The sequence below is a fragment of the Kogia breviceps genome, chromosome 10 (genome assembly GCF_026419965.1).
Source record: "Kogia breviceps isolate mKogBre1 chromosome 10, mKogBre1 haplotype 1, whole genome shotgun sequence".
NCBI classification, from domain to species: Eukaryota; Metazoa; Chordata; class Mammalia; order Artiodactyla; family Physeteridae; genus Kogia; species Kogia breviceps.
The window spans coordinates 38,742,507-38,760,851 of NC_081319.1; the positions used below are offsets into that span (position 1 = coordinate 38,742,507).

Sequence of the window (18,345 nt, forward strand, 5' to 3'; positions counted from 1 at the left end):
GGTAAAGAATCCACCTTCCAATGCAGGGGATGTGGGTTCATTCCCTGGTCATGGAACTAAGATCCCACATGCCACAGGGTAACTAAGCCCGCACACTGCAACTATTGAGCTCACGTGCCTCAACTAGAGCCCACGTGCCCTGGAGCCCGCACACCAGAACTAGAGAGAGAAAACCCACGCACCGCAATGGAAGATCCCACGTGCCGAAACTAAGACCCAACGGCAGCCAAAAAATAAATTAATAAAATAAAATAAAAATAAAGGAAGAAAAAAAGAATAAGTAGAAGGACGTCAAAGAGATTTCAAGCCAGAAGCTTCAGATACACTGGAAAATCTTTTCCTTGGAAAAGCATCTTTAAACATGTTCTAACTATGGCTTATCGAGGGCATTAAGTGACTGACACTGGAAACTCTTTGGATAATTAAAAACATGACAATAGATGGAAAGGTAGGAATCTCTGGATTTTAGATGGGTAACTTTTGTTTCTCTCTCTCCTCTCCTCATCTCTATTTCTATCTTCCTATCTATCTATCTACCTACCTACCTATGTCTGTTCGGGCTGCTATAACAAAATACCACAGACTGGGGCTTCCCTGGTGGTGCAGTGGTTGAGAGTCCGCCTGCCGATGCAGGAGACACGGGTTCGTGCCCCGGTCTGGGAAGATCCCACATGCCGCAGAGTGGCTAGGCCCGTGAGCCATGGCTGCTGAGCCTGCGCGTCCGGAGCCTGTGCTCCGCAACGGGAGAGGCCACAACAGTGAGAGGTCCGCGTACTGCAAAAAAAAAAAAAACAAAAAAAACCACAGACTGGGTAGCTTGTAAACAACAGAACATTTTTTCTTACAGTTCCGGAGGCTGCGAAGTCCAAGATCAAGGTGCCAGCATGGTTGGGTGAAAGCCCTCTTCTGGGCTGCAAACTTCTTGTTGTATATTCACATGGTGAAAGGGTCTAGGGAGTTCTGTGGGATCTCTTTTATAAGAGCACTAATCGCAGTTATGACAGCTCTGTCTTCATGACCTAATAGTCACTTCCCAAAGGCTTCACCTACTAATACCATCACCTTTGGGGTTTAGGTGTTGGTGGTGGTTGGGGGAGAAGACCAGCATTCAGACCATAGACTACCTACACACACATATTTTTCTACATTTTCATATGTATGTATCTGTATATAATATCCAACTTATGGGGTAGTGTATATATATATATATATATATATACATACATATATATGTAAAACTTTTATCATCAGAATAAAGTAAATGTATGTGACCCTCAGAACTCCAATATTAGTTTAATGATATTTAAAACTTAAATATAGATTGGTCATTGCAAACTCTGCAATGGATAATGCAGATGCCGAGAACCCAGAACTTGCTAGACTTAATGGTCACGAGAAGTCTGCTCACTTCCAAAGCAGTTAAACAAGCACTTCTGAGCATCCCTGAGGTGCCTGCTGGGCTGGGCTTGTCACCAGCCACAAAAGCTATATAGCTGTTCATAAATAGTACAAAATAATTCTTAAATACTTGAAGGAGGTGTCTAGAAAAAAAGATGGATTCCACCAGAGCGAAATGCCATCCTCAAAATTCTCTGGTAGCTGACCTTCTTTGTGGACACTGCCCTTTTGAGTTCCAGAGCTGTGCCCCCAAAGTCCTGTCTGGCAGCTGATGTGAGTCTGGGAAAGTTTAACAAGTTCCTGGCTAATTAAGGAAAACAAAGACAACAGAATGAGTTGTTTTTTTGTTTTAAAGAAAGCCACAGATGTTCAATATAGAATAGAAGACAGTCCTTTAAGTTTGCCTTTACTACTTTTTTTTTTTTTTTTTTTTTTTTTTTTTTTTTTTTTTTGCGGTACGCGGGCCTCTCACTGCTGTGGCCTCTTCCGTTACGGAGCACAGGCTCCGGACGTGCAGGCTCAGCCGCCATGGCTCACGGGCCTAGCCACTCCGTGGCATGTGGGATCTTCCTGGACCGGGGCACGAACCCGTGTCCCCTACATCAGCAGGCGGACTCTCAACCACTGTGCCACCAGGGAAGCCCTTTACTACTTTTTTGATGGAAAAAAAAAAAAGTTCTCTTAATGAAACGATCTTAGGTCTTTTTCTTTTTCTTAACTTCTCACCACCTGACAAAAGAAAAAAAACTAGTTCACATGTTTTGGTCCCAGGCTGGGAACTACTGCTTTAGAATTAGTAAAAAGGCTCATGTGGGGGAAAAAAAAAAAAAGACAATGTGAGAACTCTTGCCTATACCAAGAAGCCAAAATAATTTATTTTGTCAGAGATGGGCTTAAACTGAGAGAGATATGCAATCAAAATTTAATTCAACAAGTATTTACCACAGACCTATGAGTTCAGCATTATTCACTCATTTATTGGGTACCAACAGTGTTAGGCCCTGAGCCAGGCCCTAGGGATATAGTAGTGAAGAAAATTACCCAAGATCTCTGCCCTTATGTAGCTGGCATTCTGATCAGAGGCCTCAGGGAACATCCTAGGGACATCTTAGGGTGACACACTTTTCACACTCATTCCAAGTTTCATACAATACCCAAAGTACTGCTTTAAAATTGTATGAAATACTTTAGACCTTATTTCCAACCATAAAATCTCCACTAAAGTGGCAAAATAAAACCAGAAGACAAACCAAAACAAAACTAGGCAGTGGCCTAAACTAGTCCGGAGGTCTGAGTTTAAACACAGCAGAGAAGGTGCTGCTGCCACCAAATGAGAATTAAGTCCATGTCATACCATCCCAGCAGCTTGCTATACTTCTCCCTTGCATCTCTCATCACATCAGAAATTGTGCAACGTCCATCTTCCCCAGAGGACTGAGTCCCATGGTCACAGAGACCCACACTGATCTTGCTATAAGCCCTAGTGTCAAGTAAAGTAGGCTTTCAAAACATTCAATGACCACTTAATAACTTGATGGTGCTACTGCTGGGCAGCCAATAACCTGGGTCAACCAAGTAGCCTCTATAGGATCTTCAATACTGAAGCATTGGATGTGTTTCACAGCTCTGGTTAGGCCAAACAGGGTGACACAAAGTTAGAAGGAAAACCTAGTCTGACCAGTTCAGGACAAACTTGGAAACTTCCAAAAAATGTTTTGACCTATTCAGTGAAGGTCAGACAGAGACTAACTGGACACACCACAGATGCACCTGCAGACCATCAGTTAGACCAGAAGGGCTCTTGGAGTACATCTGTCTGGGGCTGAAAGATCCAAATAGCCCACCTTCTAAAATGCTGTACTAGTGGTAGCAAGGCCCAGAACTAGGGGCTTTTGATCCCTAAGCCAATGTACTCCTGTTTGTTTTCCTTTTTTGGAGGGGTAAAAAGATATATTAAAGATTAAGAGAAAGGGATTATATTTGGACACAGCATGGCAAACAATTTAAATTCACATTTACCATTCCTGTTGCTAGAAATGTTTTCTCCTTGGTATACTCCCACCTCTCCTTACCTCTCCCACCCCTCACTGCTCATCCTCTCCAAAATGCCAATACCCCCACTCAATTTTTACAAAACCCTCCTTGGTCCTGCCTTACGCATCCAGACTATGTCATTAGACCAAGGGTTGGGAAAAACCACAACCCCTGGGCCAATTCTGGCCTGTGACCTGTTTTTGTAAATAAAGTTTTATTGGACCACAGCCAAAATCACTTGTTTGTGTATTGCCTGTGGCTGCTTTCTTACTACAAAAGAGCTGAGTAGTTGCAACAGAGATCATATGACCTATAATATGAAGTCTAAAATATTGACTCTCTGGCTTTTTACAGAAAAGTTTACAAACCCCTACCTTATACAATCAAGATGTTCTTCGAAACATGCAATTCTAAGAAACATTCTTCCCCTGAGATACCTGAAAAGTGCAATTCTTAGTACCATATGTTCCCTTGAGAAATTATTTTTTAAAGTTTTAATAGGTGCATAGGATATAGTAGTCCTTTTAACTAAAAAGAATTAAAAACACAAAAAACTCACTTTTGAAGCAAATTCTGTGAAATGGTATGAGTGATATGGTGGGCAATAAAGATTTGAAAGAGGGCAGACATCTCTTTGGAGAGTTCTAGCCATGGAGGAAACGAAAAGCTGGGGCAGTGGCTGGAGAGAAGTGGTAATTCTTATTATGCCAATTTGCTGTGGTGACTACAATGTGTGAAGCAGTGAACACCCAGCAGACATTCAGAAAAAGAGCTGGCACAAGAGCTGCCAATCCAGGCTGCCTCCCCCCGTCCCCCAACAAAGTCAGAAGAGGACTTCTGAAGGTCTCATGACTAGTAAACCAACATACGGAAATATGTTCAGCCTTAGCAGTTACAATAACGTGATGCTATTTTCACTAATTAGATTAAGAAAATAATTTTAAAAATCTGACAGTATTCATACAAGCCAGAGTTCAACGGTCACTGCAACCAGTCCACTCACACTGATAGCAGGCACTGTTCCAGGGCTCACTACAGCCCTTGTTGCCATTTCAGCGTCACCTCAAATGGACCCACACCAAGGGACTCTCTTCCTCCTACCATTAGCTCCACCCCCCCACCCATGAGAGAAAAATTTAACCACCAAAAGAAGTCACATTGAAAAAAAGTTTATTTAAAAAAGTTCTAGCAGCAAGAACAGTAACAAAACAAAAGGAGAGACGGACAAACAAAACAAGAAGGAGGCTGTGTCCTGTGGGACTTGTCTCCACTCTTTAATCGAGTTCTTTATACCGAGCAAACATGACTCTTCTCACAGCATCTCGGTAAGTCTCATTGGACTGTCTCTTACTGGTTCTTCCTGGAGCTCCCACATTGGGACCCCTCATCCGGCTTTCAGTCTGTAAAACAAAGACAAACAATGAAGTGGGCTCTATGAATTAATTAGCCTCAGGGCTGGTCTTTGACTATAAGCATTTCTGGACTAGTAAGGAGCAGGATATAGGAGAATTTTTAAAGAATGCTTAATTAATAAACACTCAAGATGAATAAGGAGGGTGGCGATGCCATGATTTCAGGATACAGGATTCAACACCAGAAATGTGAGAAGCCATTCTCCTATATGTGGCATTTTCAGACAGGGACTAAGACAACACAAAATGGAGAGGGTTCCCTCTTATCACCTTTTCTATCTTCTCTTCTTTTCCTTAAACATGAGGGGTGAGGCCCTTCATGGGACCCAGGACTAACTTCATGCTCCTCAAATTTTAGCCATCAAAGACCTCTAACGACAATTCCTCTCTGAGATGCCTTTGTACCTTTTATTGCTGGTTCTCTGGTTCTTTTCACCAAATGATTCTTCAATCTCAAACTGCCTGATTCCCACACTGCCCCATGTCTTACTCTGTGTTAAGAGTGAAATCAGCCCCATTCCAAATTCTCTCTCCCCTTCCCATCGCCAATCAAACAGCGAAGAGCCTAGCATGCCTAGCTACAATCCAGTATCAAGACTGACAGCCTTCTCAGCTCTCACATTCTTTGCCAGCAGTGGTGAAAGCCCAGCTAATAGGCAAGGACATAGCTCTGGGCCACAGAATGAGAGGAAACTAAGTATATGCTAGGTTCGTGCCACCCCTAACAAGATGGAAACCATTTCACCTCCTCTGCTGAAGCCAATCCAGGATGGCCATATCCGAGGCCTGCCCCCTTCCTCCAGCCAGTGGCCTGTTGGACACAGCCTCCTTTACTGCTATTGTCGATGCCTTCTTTACCAACAGGCTTACGATCACTGCAAAAGAAGCATACATACTTAGACACCAGCACTTTCAAAGTGACATGCTTGTGAGCCCAGTAAAAACCTCTGTCCTCTTGATTCAGATTTGCCTCCTCTTAAGAATATTAAACAGTATCTTTGAGTGCCTACTATCTATGAAACCGGCTTTGTCCCGGGGATACAGAGATGACCAAGACCTGACCCTGTTCATGGGGAAGGATGTGAGAAGGATAATATGTCAACAGATGCTTACAGCACATTGAAGAGCTCAGCCATGGATGTAGCAACAGTATACACCTACTATGGAAATACAAACCGGGAACACAAACCTGAAGGGGCATCACCAAAATGAGGAATTCTAACAGGTGGGTATACCTGAACTGGGTCTTAATAAATGAGGAGCTTGTGAGCTAGAAAAAGCATGGGAGGAAAGGAGGATAAAAGCAAGGAGAAGTGAAAGAATACAATTTGTCCAGAAGAGTGGCAGGAATTGACAAAAGGCTGCTTGAGCCAGACTGTGAAAAGCCTTGAACATCATGCTAAATCAAGACTCTGTACTTCATATTTCAGGCAAAGAATCTCTAGAACCCAGGCCTCCCTTTAGGCAAGGTATATGTTCACAAAAAGGTTAGTTTTAGGAGATTTCTGTTTATAAAGGTCATTTTGGTGGTAGGGTAGAAAGACTGAAGAGCAAAGATGGAGACTAAGCAGTCCAGTTTGGAGGTGAGCTATGAATTGGGGCAAGGCTTAATTATGGATGTGGCCACTAACGATACAGAGGATAAAGGAGGAAGATTGGGACAGACCAGGTAGACCATGATGTGACGATGTTACTACTCTGAAATAGGAATACAGCAGGTTTAGTAGGACTAGACTAGAGAATAATGTGAAATATAATATTGAGTAATTGTTTAGTGTGAGGAGGCTGAGAAGTGGCCAAGAGGATATGCCCAGAAGGTAAACAGAAATAATGATTTTGAGCTCAGAAAACAGAAATGACTTGAGGTGGAGCCACAGGACTTGTTAGCCTGTGAGTGGTGGCTAAAGCCTTGGGTACCATAGGCAGTCCAAGTCAAGAGGATGGAGGAGCAAGAATAAAGGAAAACTGAGGGCAGAGTCCTGGAGAATATCTGGAATTACCCAGAAAAGGAAGAGGAGAAGGAGAGAAGACTTAGAAGGAGGAGGGCCAGGGGTTTCCCTGGTGGCGCAGAGGTTGAAAGTCCGCCTGCTGATGCAGGGGACACGGGTTTGTGCCCCGGTCTGGGAGGATCCCACATACCGCGGAGCGGCTGGGCCTGTGAGCCATGGCCGCTAAGCCTGTGCGTCCGGAGCCTGTGCTCCGCAACGGGAGAGGCCACAACAGTGAGAGGCCCGTGTACCGCAAAAAACAAAAAAAAAAAAACCAAAAAAAACCCCAACCCTAAATAAACTCTTATTGAGGGCTGTGAACAAGTAAGTTGGAATGCCAGAGCCCCAGACCCTATCTAGACTTCTTAGGGGCCTTTCTCCATCAATCATCTCCCCTTTCCCCACAGGCATACTCTACCTTGGCTACTAGTTCTTTTGCTTACCAATGTAGAGACTTGTTCAAGTTTCACTAGATCAATACCCTGTGCTTAAAATCATTTCATAACCTCCCACTGCCCTAAGACAAAGTCTTAGCAAGGTATTCAAGGAGCATGAACTTCACGAACTGGACTGTGTCTGTTGAGCCAGCCTCATCTCCTTGTCACTCAACCACTTATCTTCAGTGTTCAGCCCATCAAGCTACTTACAACTTCTCAAATGCATCATGACCTCTCTCTCTTTCATCCGTGAAGCATGCAGTTCCCTCCAACTGAAATGCCCTACCCTTCTCCACCGGATTTCTGTGTCTGCCCTATAAGACAAAGTATCACCTAAGCCTTCCTATTTTCTGTTCAGACAGTCAAGGATAATACGTGTCTTGTCCACATGAATATTCCTTGCCCTTGGTGCAGTATCTGTACACAGTGGGCTATCAGTAAATTCTGTGTAACTCTGGACTCACGACTTGGGAGCTCTCTGACCAGAAACAAGCATAGGAAGCTAGAGATCATATATCTCTATCAGCAGCCAACCACTTATTCAGCACCTAATGTGTGAGAATGGAGGTTCCCTAAAGAAAAAAGTCCAAGAGTGTGACATTCTTATCAGGCTAATACGGAGGTACAGCATTACTGATGAGAGAAAGGGTTCCCAACTATAGCCACTCCAGCCCTGGTTTTGAGCAGCTAAGCAGCCAGTGATTCTTACATGCAAACATACATACATATTCCCTATGTTAAGACAGGTGGTAAAAAGGCTGGGGTGAACTTCATGCTCAAGAGTTCAGACAGAACCTGCTCCCAATAACCTCACTCCCCGAGAGAGAAAAAGGCAGCATGTTGGAGAAAGTGATGGTTTCATCATTAGGCTTGAGACCTAGGTTGAGTGAAGAGTTTCTAGCTTACCTGTCAGTTTCCCTGGAGTATTTAATTCGTTTCCTTTCTGGAGAATCAAAAGATTGGAGCTTTTCCCTGCGATCATTTCCTCTTTCTTTAAACCTTCCCTGTTGGTAAGCAGAAGAACAGATCTGAGACTCCCATCTGAGGGGGGGTGGGAGAGTGCAAAAGCTTCACTTTATTCCCAATATTTCTTCTAATGTGAAGGGATTCAACTGGTAACTCCTGGAATCTCTCATTCCTTTAAACATTCTTCTTGAGAAAGTAGTGGCTTCTCTAATAGGTAAATTTGGGAAGAAGAGGCTATCTTTTCCTCTTCTGAGGAGGAGGTGCTCTCCAATACACCTCCACAGGTGGATTCTTAACCATCACATAAGACCTGTCATGGGCTGGTGAAGCCTGTAGCTGGGTAAGTGAGTCTCCCTAATTGGTCTACAAGTCCATTTGGCTTTCACACTAAGCTACTTCCTCCAACTTGGCCTTTAACAGTAAAAGATGCTATTTCAGCAGCCCTATCTAACACTCCTTCATTGATTTTAAAAGCTGGGCAGGAAAGAGGAATGTTATTTCACCTACCCAGAGACCCTAACACCACCTTATTAAGGTATAATTTATAAACTATAAAATGCACCCACTTTAATGTAGTTTGATGAGTTTTGAGAAATGTACACACCATCTTTTGGGGCTTCTTCGTTCTTTATCTTCAGCACAGCCTACAAATGCTACACCAGAAAGCAAAAAGAGTTGGGGTCAAGGGAGTAACAAGTCACCAAATCTTACCTCCCGCTCTCTCCTCTCCAGATAGGCTAGCTCCTGCTCAGACTGTTTTATCTTCCGATGGATTTCCAGGTTTTGCTGAGAAGAGAGGGAGTTCTATGAGTGTAGGTCTAAAAAAAGTGGTCCTAGAAATGCTCTAGGCCTTTCCTGATAGCTGCTCTAGGACTGTAGCTCCTTTCACTGACCAACTCTCCCAAGTGATCACTGCACCACGCAAGCAACAATCCCTAACTAGTCTTGTGTTAGCCTCACCAATGGGAACCCAGGTTCTAACACTGGCTTGTCACATAGAGTAGTTACATGTTGTGGCACAAGACAGAATTTTATCCTACTTCTCTCCAAAGTGTAGAAGACACAAATCTGGTTTATATCTCTTTACCTAAGGTAAAAATGGGAGAGGGGAATCTGACTACACCAGTGAAGAAAACCAAATGCCCACATGCTCTGCCTACCACCACTACCACCTGCCATCCTCAGACACTATTCTCTGCGGGCACTATTCAAGCCCACAGAGAAACAGGAAAAGGAACTCCGAGGTCACAAAAGAACAGATTGCTCTGAGAGTCCTGTACTCCTTGAGGGTCCTACACTCCTGAAGCGTGGCTCCCTCCGGCATATGTAAGAAACTTAAGGTATCCAGAGCAGCTCTTGTACAGAGAGGGGGTTCTTTGCATTGGATTACTTCAAGGAAAGGAAAAGTGCTATAGTCCACATTCCACTGTCCAAGGGCTAGTTCAGTTTGTGGATTCATCAGACCTCTGGCTCCTCTTTCCTGACAACAACTTTATAATCTCTTTGGCAATTTACTAGCACTTTCATAAACGAGCTGAATTTTAAATGTTTTGTCTGATGACTCAGAATTCCAGAAGGTAAAAGGAACTTGGGAGGTAGTCTGTTGCAGGGATTGTCAGAAGGAGCCTCTCAGAATCCTAGAAACTTCGCAGAGCCTCAACAGAGGCAGCTGGAAGAAGAGGTGTGCCTATCATCAAAGCAGAGCTTCTCAGCTTTTAGCTACATAAGACTTTGGGTTTTATATTGAGAGAAAGTCTAAATCTAATCCCCTCACGTGCTCTAGCAACATCTGCTAGAGTGTGAAAGAAATTACTTTATACTGAGAACACGAGTCCATCTAGGGGCTTTACTTGTCCAGAATTTGGCTCCTTGGCCAGTACATATAAATGAGAAGACTGCAAGGGAGGACCCATGTATGTAAGTTTAACACCCCAAGAATAGTTGTTGTGCCATGGCTTACAGCAATAACTCACTACACGAAGAGATGGCAGAATGTGACTCACCCTTGGGGAAAACCGCACACTGTCAGAGCTAGATGGAACCAGGTGAAGCCACCAAGTATCAAAGAAGAAAACGGCCTTATCTGAAGTCCAACTGTTAGGTTAATGGTAGAGCTAAGATGAGAAACCCAGCAGGTGAGTTTCCTTTTCCACGACCCCTTCTCCTCCTGTCTTCAGCACAGCTTCCATGTTTGGTGCCCCAGCCACAGCCATGATGCTTGCCTTGGGTCTACACCCTGAAGTTTTTTGAAGGTGGGCACCGTCTTAATGCAGAGCAACTCATGAACAAAAAGTGGAGGAACAACTCATTTTTGTCTTTTTTTTTTTGGCCGCGCTTTATGGCATGTGGGATCTTAGTTGCCCAACCAGGGACTGAACCTGCGGCCGCTGCAGTGGAAGGCAAAGTCTTAACCACTGGACCACAGGGAAGTCCCAGCAACTCATTTTTGAATTAAACTGATTTAATTAGAGGAGTTGGGGAAGATACAGGCTGAGGAGGACAGCATAAGCTTCTTTAGTCACTGTAATGCTCAACAGTGATAAACAGTCAAAAGTTTGAAAGGTCAGGGCCCTTCCCCTAATACCTTGTGCAGGTCTGAAAGCTGCTGGTGTTTGCTCAGAACTTCTTTATTGGGAAACTGCCTTCTGCAGAGCAGACAAGCCAGTTTATTCCAGTCAGTGAGTTTGTCTTCTTCATTCTCCTTCTTGGTCAGCTCCTCCCGCTGCTGGGGTTGTGCTGTGCGGGGCTGTGGAGGAGGGGTCTGCTCCTCCTCCTCTTCCTCCTCATAGTCACTGTCTCCTCCATATTCACCCAGGAGGCCGATCAGTGGGTTTACCACTTTAGGCTGGTAGGAGAAGGCCAGGGATTAACGCAAACTCAACCTATATTTGGGGCCTGTTTTCTGGATATTCTGATACGGGCATCTCATTTCTTTTAGTTGTGAATAATGAACTGGCTTCAAAATAGGCCCACTGACCATGTGGCTCATTTCCCAGACGGAAGCAACATGGCTCGAGCTTGACTTTTCTCCTTGTCCACTGAGATAAGCCAGAAAGTTTCCCTTAGAAGTGACTCTAGCAACAGAACAGTGATGAGAAGGAAGAGAAAGGGAAGCTGACAGAGACCACAGGGAGAGTTTAAAAGTTACAAGTTACTTTTGAAGAGGCAGAGATAGCAACCACCTCCAACTCACTGTAAGCCATGGAAAAAAGTTACTGTAGCCTTTCATCAAGGCTACAGTAACTCCTAGAGCAAAAGAGATTTAGGAAATGGACTAAAAGCAACTGAAGGATAAACACCCAGGTAGACAGATCCAATTTCTGAGTAAGGTAAAGACAAATGCATGGTTAGGATAGATGTTATAGTGAACTGAATAATGTAGAGCAGGCAAAAAGTATTTATCAGCAGCTTACAGGAAATGTTAAATAATGATGCATGATCACTGGCATATGATCAATCAAAATAAAAACAAACAGAGGGTCTCTATTGTTATATATTTATACTTAATCGAAATAACTTGTGATTAGCTTGACATTATCACTTAAAGGCATCTAAAAAATGGGTACCAATGTTAGCATTGTTCACTCTGGCAGGCAAACTATAAAAATGACCATGCATGCACTCGACATCTAAGAGATTCTCATGCAGCACTAAAAGGTAGGAAACATCGGGGCCAGGAAAATGGGTTTCCTTGGTCATTTAGAAGAGAAGAATTAACAAGACCGAGATTCTAACTTAAAAAGGGCCAGTCTGATGGGAATGTCACAAGGCAGAGGAAAGAGGACAGATAACTGCCTCTGATTCTCCATCAATACCCCTATTAGCAGACAGGAAAATTTACCTCATGGTTATACTCAAGAAGAGTCCTTGTCTGTGTGAAACACAGAGAGCTAAAGGACCAACACCAAAGTGAGGCATCAATCTTTGAACTTCCTTTCCCATTTGGAACCAGCCCCAGCCCTAGCCCAGTGCATCAGCTTAGCCTTACTGGTGGAGGACTCTCTTCCTTCTTCACGGTAGGAGGCAGAGGCTTCTTAAAGACATCTTCTGGGGGAGCTGTCCCCTCACTGGCATTTTCCTGAAACTGATCAAAATCCCAGATAATTTTTATTTTTATTTTTATTTTGTTTATTATTATTATTTTTTTTGCAGTTCGCGGGACTCTCACTGTTGTGGCCTCTCCCGCTGCGGAGCACAGGCTCCGGACGCGCAGGCTCAGCGGCCACGGCTCACGGGCCCAGCCGCTCTGCGGCACGTGGGATCTTCCCGGATCGGGGCACGAACCCGTGTCCCCTGCATCGGCAGGCGGACTCTCAACCATTGCGCCACCAGGGAAGCCCCCAGATAATTTTTATATGATACTTACAAAAGCTGGGTTTAGAGTTAACCCTGTTGAAATGAGTCTGATTTTCCAAACCTCTCAATTTGTGAAATATCTGTAATGTTACTATGATTCCAAAATTTAAAAAGAAAACTTTAAAAAGATCACATTTAGTATATATTGAGTGATTACTATATGTCAGGCACCAGATGATGCATTTGTATACATTATCTCCTTCAGCCTTTATTATAATCCTTCTAAATAGGCATTAATATGCTCATCTTACAAATGAGTGAGAATATTGTTAGAAAGAATAAGTGGCAAAAGCAGAATTCAAGTATTAAGGCAGGGGCTTCCCTGGTGGTGCAGTGGTTGAGAATCCGCCTGCCAATGCAGGGGACATGGGTTTGATCCCTGGTCTGGGAAGATCCCACATGCTGCAGAGCAACTAAGCCCATGTGCCATAACTACTGAGCCCGTGCTCTAGAGCCCGTGAGCCACAACTACTGAGCCCACGTGCCACAACTACTGAAGCCTGTGTGCCCGTGCTCCACAAGAAGAGAAGTCACCGCAATGAGAAGCCCGCGCACTGCAACGAAGAGTAGCCCCTGCTCGCCACAACTAGAGAAAACCCGCACGCAGCAACGTAAACCCAACACAGACGAAAATAAATAAATTTATAAAGAAAACAAAAAAACCCCCCACATATCAAGCCAGTATAACTTTAAAGTCTAAGTTTTCAGTGATCATTGTGTAATGTATAGAAATTTTGAATCACTATGTTGTGCACCAAAACTAACATAGTGTTGTAGGGAAACAAAAGAAAAAAACAAAACACCTAAACAAACAAACTCAAAGAAAAAGAGATCAGATTTGTGGTTACCAGAGGCAGGGTGGGAGTAGGGGTAGGGAAATTGGATGAAGGTGGTCAAAAGGTAAGAACTTCCAATTATAAGGTACATAAATACTAGAGATATAGTGTACAACATGATTAATATAATGAACAGTGCTGTATGTTATATATGAAAGCTGTTAAGAGGATAAATCTGAAGAGTTCTCATCACAAGGAAAAATAATTTTTTTTCCTTTTATTTTGTTTCTTTATGAGACAATGGATGTTCACTAAACTTACTGTGGTAATCATTTCATCATGTATATAAGTCAAATCATTATGCTGTATACCTTATACAGTGCTGTATGTTAATTATATCTCAATAAAATTAGAAGAAAAAAAAGTTCTCAGACAGATTCTTTCTCTCTATATATGTATCTGCATAAACACTAGTAGTATTACAAGGGGGCAGAAAAAAAGACAATTTATGAATTAAGCCACAGGCCAATTCATCCATTTGCATTAATGTACAACTGGTGTCAGGGTGAATCAATATAATTCTTTGGAAAATAATTTGATTTTATGTCAGGAAATGTAAAAATGTTCATCATCTTTGTTCTTGAAAATTTATCCTAAGGAAGTAATTTTTTTTTTTTTTTTTTTTTTTTTTTGCAGTATACGGGCCTCTCACTGTTGTGGCCTCTCCCATTGCGGAGCACAGGCTGCGGACGCGCAGGCTCAGCGGCCATGGCTCACCGGCCCAGCCGCTCCGCGGCATGTGGGATCTTCCCAGACCAGGGCACGAACCTGTGTCTCCTGCATCGGCAGGCGGATTCTCAACCACTGCGCCACCAGGGAAGCCCAGGAAGTAATTTTAAAAAGAAAAAAATAAAATGCTAAATGCTGTATATTATAACAGAATAAGATTAGAAAGAGGAGACAAACAATGTAGGAACGATGAAGAAAACAAGGTCACAGTTTTACTATGAATTTTTACCATACAGACATGGAAGTAATAAACAGTATTATACAAACATGAAAAAATACTTATGATCAAATATAAAGTGAATAAAGAATAGAAAATGGTAGCCCCTGCTACAATTACACCTATAGATATGTGTATACAGAGTCAAGCACTGAAAAGGGATGTAGGAAAGTGAAACTGTGTGGAGCTGAGGTACTGGGGTTTGAGCTGAGCCACTTTGTTCCACCATCCATAGTTTCTGTATTTAGAAAAGAGAGTGACCACAGGCTGTAAGAGGCTAGTGGACTCCCTGCTTTTTTAGTAACTCTATACCTCAAACCCAGACCTCGTCTGTCTATGACTCTTTTCCTTTTAATTTGTAATTATGTGGTGAAAAGGGAGCAGATTCACAAGTCCTCTTACCCTTGTCACTCCTCGGTCTTTTTTCTCCTTGCTATCCCTTTTAGACGTTTCCTTCCTGCTGCCTGACTTTCCTTGACTGGTGGGTTTCTTTTCCTTGATGTCTTCTTCCTCAGGTGACCCAGGGTCCTGGGGCACATAGACTTCTTGCTGCAGTACAGTTGGAAACAGTTAAGTCTACAGAACATTTCACTTTCCCAGTAATTCCAGATCTAAGGAGCACAGTTCCCTTCTGAGGGAAAGAACAGCTCTCTCCCTCAAGCCTAAGAAGAGACCATATCACACAATCGAAAACTATACTCCAGGGGCCAGGACGTCGCCAGACCACTCACTGTCCATTTTTCCAAGAACAGCACTGTTCTTGCCTGTAATGCCACACGGCATTGATTTTCTATATGTGCAACAGTTAACATGAAGATTATCATCTTTAAAATCTACCTAAATAAATATAACTCAATATAAAACCTGGACTTTTTAAAACAAGAAGTAGACATGAGGTACACATAGTACAACAGTAGAGCAGCTGCCTTGAATGGAGAAATATTCAGCTTATATAGATTTAAACTTTTACACTTTTCATGTAATGAGCAACCAGAGAATACAGGGAATAAAACCTTCAAAGTAACAAATCACAGGTACTTTTCTCAAAAGAAGCATTGACAAAATAACAAAGCCAAAAACTCACCTGGGTATTGGGGTCATAATAAGTTCCTGCCAAGGGGTCATAATAGTAGCCAGTAGCAGAATCATATATGTAGCAGTCAGATGAAGCTAGAGGGAATAAAACCAGAGCCAGTGTTAGTCCCTGTCCAATGAAGCCCTTGCTGGGGACTCATCAAGAACAATCTAAGAACGAGGCTGGCCAACCCAAAACGGTACAGAACCTGTAGATGGTGCTCTCTGAGTCAGAACCCCTAGTCAACTGCATCTCTTGCCAACTTTGTGACCATAAAGATTTCAATTAATGAGTAGTCAAGCCAAAAAGAATAATAGAAATAAGACAAAGGTCACTCACACTGTTGTCCTTGTCGATTTGTATCTGAAGACCAGTCTGAATTTCTGCCACCTCCCCGCCTATCTCGGAAATATTTTTTACCCTATCACAGAAAGACAAGTTAAAATTATGCAACTTCTGATAGCCATTTACCTTAACAATCACCCACTAGAGAAAATTTAAAATCACTCTTTCAGTCACTTGAGGATTTTAATAGAGCACCCCCCAACTGCTGAAGCCTACCTGATAGTAGTGCATGTGGTCAGAATGGTCCCCAGAATCATTTCTGCAACAAACAATACAACATGTCTTGAGCCTGCTACCAAAAGCCACTTGAGGAGTGCCCAACCCTACAGATTTGCTGAGAAACTCTTTTCCCCCTTTTGCATGGAAAGGAACAACCCAGACAGTAAGCAAGACTGGTGATGCAGAGACTCCCGAGAGGAGGGGCAGTGGGACTCCTACAAAGCTATCGGCTGAAGCAAAACAGCAACTGAGTTGAGGTTGCCAGAGCAAGATTTGCCCCATCCCTGTAAGCCTGCCTCTCTGATACAGCCATTTCCCAGTTACCACTCCTGGGTCAAGATGAATGAAGGAGTAAAGAAGAATAAGATTTCCCAGCACTATGGGGGTATGAACAAAGTCAAGACAGCATTTTCTTAGGATTCCAAGGGGCAAGGATACATTGCGATTTTTTTCCTGCACATCCAAAACTGTACCATCACCTGGGACCCAAAGATACCAGAGAATCAAGAGGGAAAAAACAAAAGTACCTAGTACTGCTATTTAAAGGGAAAAACAAAAACCTAGAGTCAGAACAAGGCAAGTTTCAGAAAAAGAAAACATACACACATACCTGAAGCAACTCATACTGGGAAAGCACCATGTTTTACTATTTGTCTCTCCAGCCAGGAATAAGAGTTTCCTCCCCAAAACCTGAGTGGGGGTAGCACTCCTCTGCTTTACCTTCGTTTTCCAGTGGCCAGGTTTACAGCTACCATCTTCCCATCAATGCTAAATGGTGGATCAAGGTTCTGCAAGATCTTCACTACGCGAAGAGCTTCCTGGGGAACCAAAGACTCATTTGAACCCAAAGAGAGAAAAGGACATGTCCCTTGAAAGAAAACTGAACATGGATTTTTCCTTCTCAAAAGAAAAATTTCTGGGCTTCCCTGGTGGCGCAGTGGTTGAGAATCCGCCTGCCGATGCAGGAGACACGGGTTCGTGCCCTGGTCCGGGAAGATCCCACATGCCGCGGAGCAACTAAGCCCGTGAGCCATGGCCGCTGAGCCTGTGCGTCCGGAGCCTGTGCTCCGCAACGGGAGAGGCCACAACAGTGAGAGGCCCGCATACCGGAAAAAAAAAAAAAAAAAAAAAAAAAAAGAAAAATTTCTAAACATGTTCTGGTCATAACTGTAATACTAAAAGCACACTGGCAAAAACAGGCAACTCTTTTTTTTTTGTGGTACGCGGGCCTCTCACTGTTGTGGCTTCTCCTGTTGCGGAGCACAGGCTCCAGACGTGCAGGCTCAGCGGCCATGGCTCACAGGCCCAGCCACTCCGCAGCACATGGGATCTTCCTGGACCAGGGCACGAACCCGTGTCCCCTGCATCGGCAGGCAGGTTCTCAACCACTGCGCCACCAGGGAAGCCCCAGGCAACTCTTAATGAAGGGTTGATCAGAATAATGGTCAGAGTAGACATCAGTTCTTGGTATAAATTTCAGAAATTCAAATCCTCTTCTTTTAGTCTGCAACTGTCACTGCATCAGATTCAGTTTACAAAGTCTCTTGTGATTTCTGAGCATGAAATCTAAGAAATATCAATGTTTTTCATTGCTATCCTCACATTACTTCCATAGAAAAGGGCCCCACAGCTAAAAATTCAAGCCACAAGAAATCTATTAAAGCAACACTTTGAGGAAAAAGAGGAAATGCTGTTTCCATCAAACATAAAACTGTCTGTGGCCAGGCAAAATGATTTTAAGAAATCAGAAAATTCATTAAAATCTTGAAAAGGTTTAGTCCTCAGATTTTCCACAAGTGACTAAGCTGTCACTTTATTTTAACTGGAAACTGTAAATGCCACAAGACAAAAATCTTGTGGATCTGGAAAACCACTCAGAGTCCCAACTTTCAAGGGCAGTCATTTCACCTGAATGAACCCCAAGAAAAGAATAAGAGGGGTTATGGTACCAAGTAGCAAACAAGAATTCCAAGATTAAAGTCCTTCAAACCTTCTGGAGGTTTCTATAGCCAGCCATCCCTAGGCTGTTCTGAGGGGGTAGGAGGTGAGGGATCCAGGGGGTGGGGGTGGTGATGACGGATAACTACGACTCACCGCATGGGAGTCAAGGTCAATAAAGCCATAGGTGTGGCCCATGGGGCCTGTTCTGTTCTTGATGATACGGACGTTAGCAGTAGTAAGGCGGACGTAGGGCTCCAGCACTTCCACTATCACCTCAGGTGGAGTGGAACGATAGATGCGTTTTAGCATTATTGCTGAACAAACCAAGCACAAATGGGAGAGGAGAAAGGAAAGAGAGAGAAAGGTTTACATTTTTGAAGTCCTCAGAGCCT

General features: G+C 43.3%; 1 protein-coding gene across 3 annotated transcripts in view; it reads right to left on the reverse strand.

The window, feature by feature from the left end:
• Positions 1-4,585: 4,585 nt before the first annotated feature.
• Positions 4,586-18,345, reverse strand: part of RBM6 (RNA binding motif protein 6) — a 109,372-nt gene continuing 95,612 nt past the window's right edge. For all 3 annotated transcript variants that reach the window (XM_059076790.2, XM_067044161.1, XM_067044162.1), the window contains 12 exons: positions 18,107-18,267; positions 16,733-16,830; positions 16,010-16,052; positions 15,788-15,869; positions 15,458-15,543; positions 14,776-14,922; positions 12,224-12,319; positions 10,820-11,080; positions 8,947-9,021; positions 8,176-8,273; positions 5,590-5,719; positions 4,586-4,832 (listed from right to left, as the gene is read on the reverse strand). In XM_059076790.2, coding sequence (XP_058932773.1) covers positions 4,707-4,832; positions 5,590-5,719; positions 8,176-8,273; positions 8,947-9,021; positions 10,820-11,080; positions 12,224-12,319; positions 14,776-14,922; positions 15,458-15,543; positions 15,788-15,869; positions 16,010-16,052; positions 16,733-16,830; positions 18,107-18,267 — 1,403 coding nt within the window. In that variant the 3' untranslated portion in view covers positions 4,586-4,706. The remainder of the gene's footprint in view (positions 4,833-5,589; positions 5,720-8,175; positions 8,274-8,946; positions 9,022-10,819; positions 11,081-12,223; positions 12,320-14,775; positions 14,923-15,457; positions 15,544-15,787; positions 15,870-16,009; positions 16,053-16,732; positions 16,831-18,106; positions 18,268-18,345) is intronic.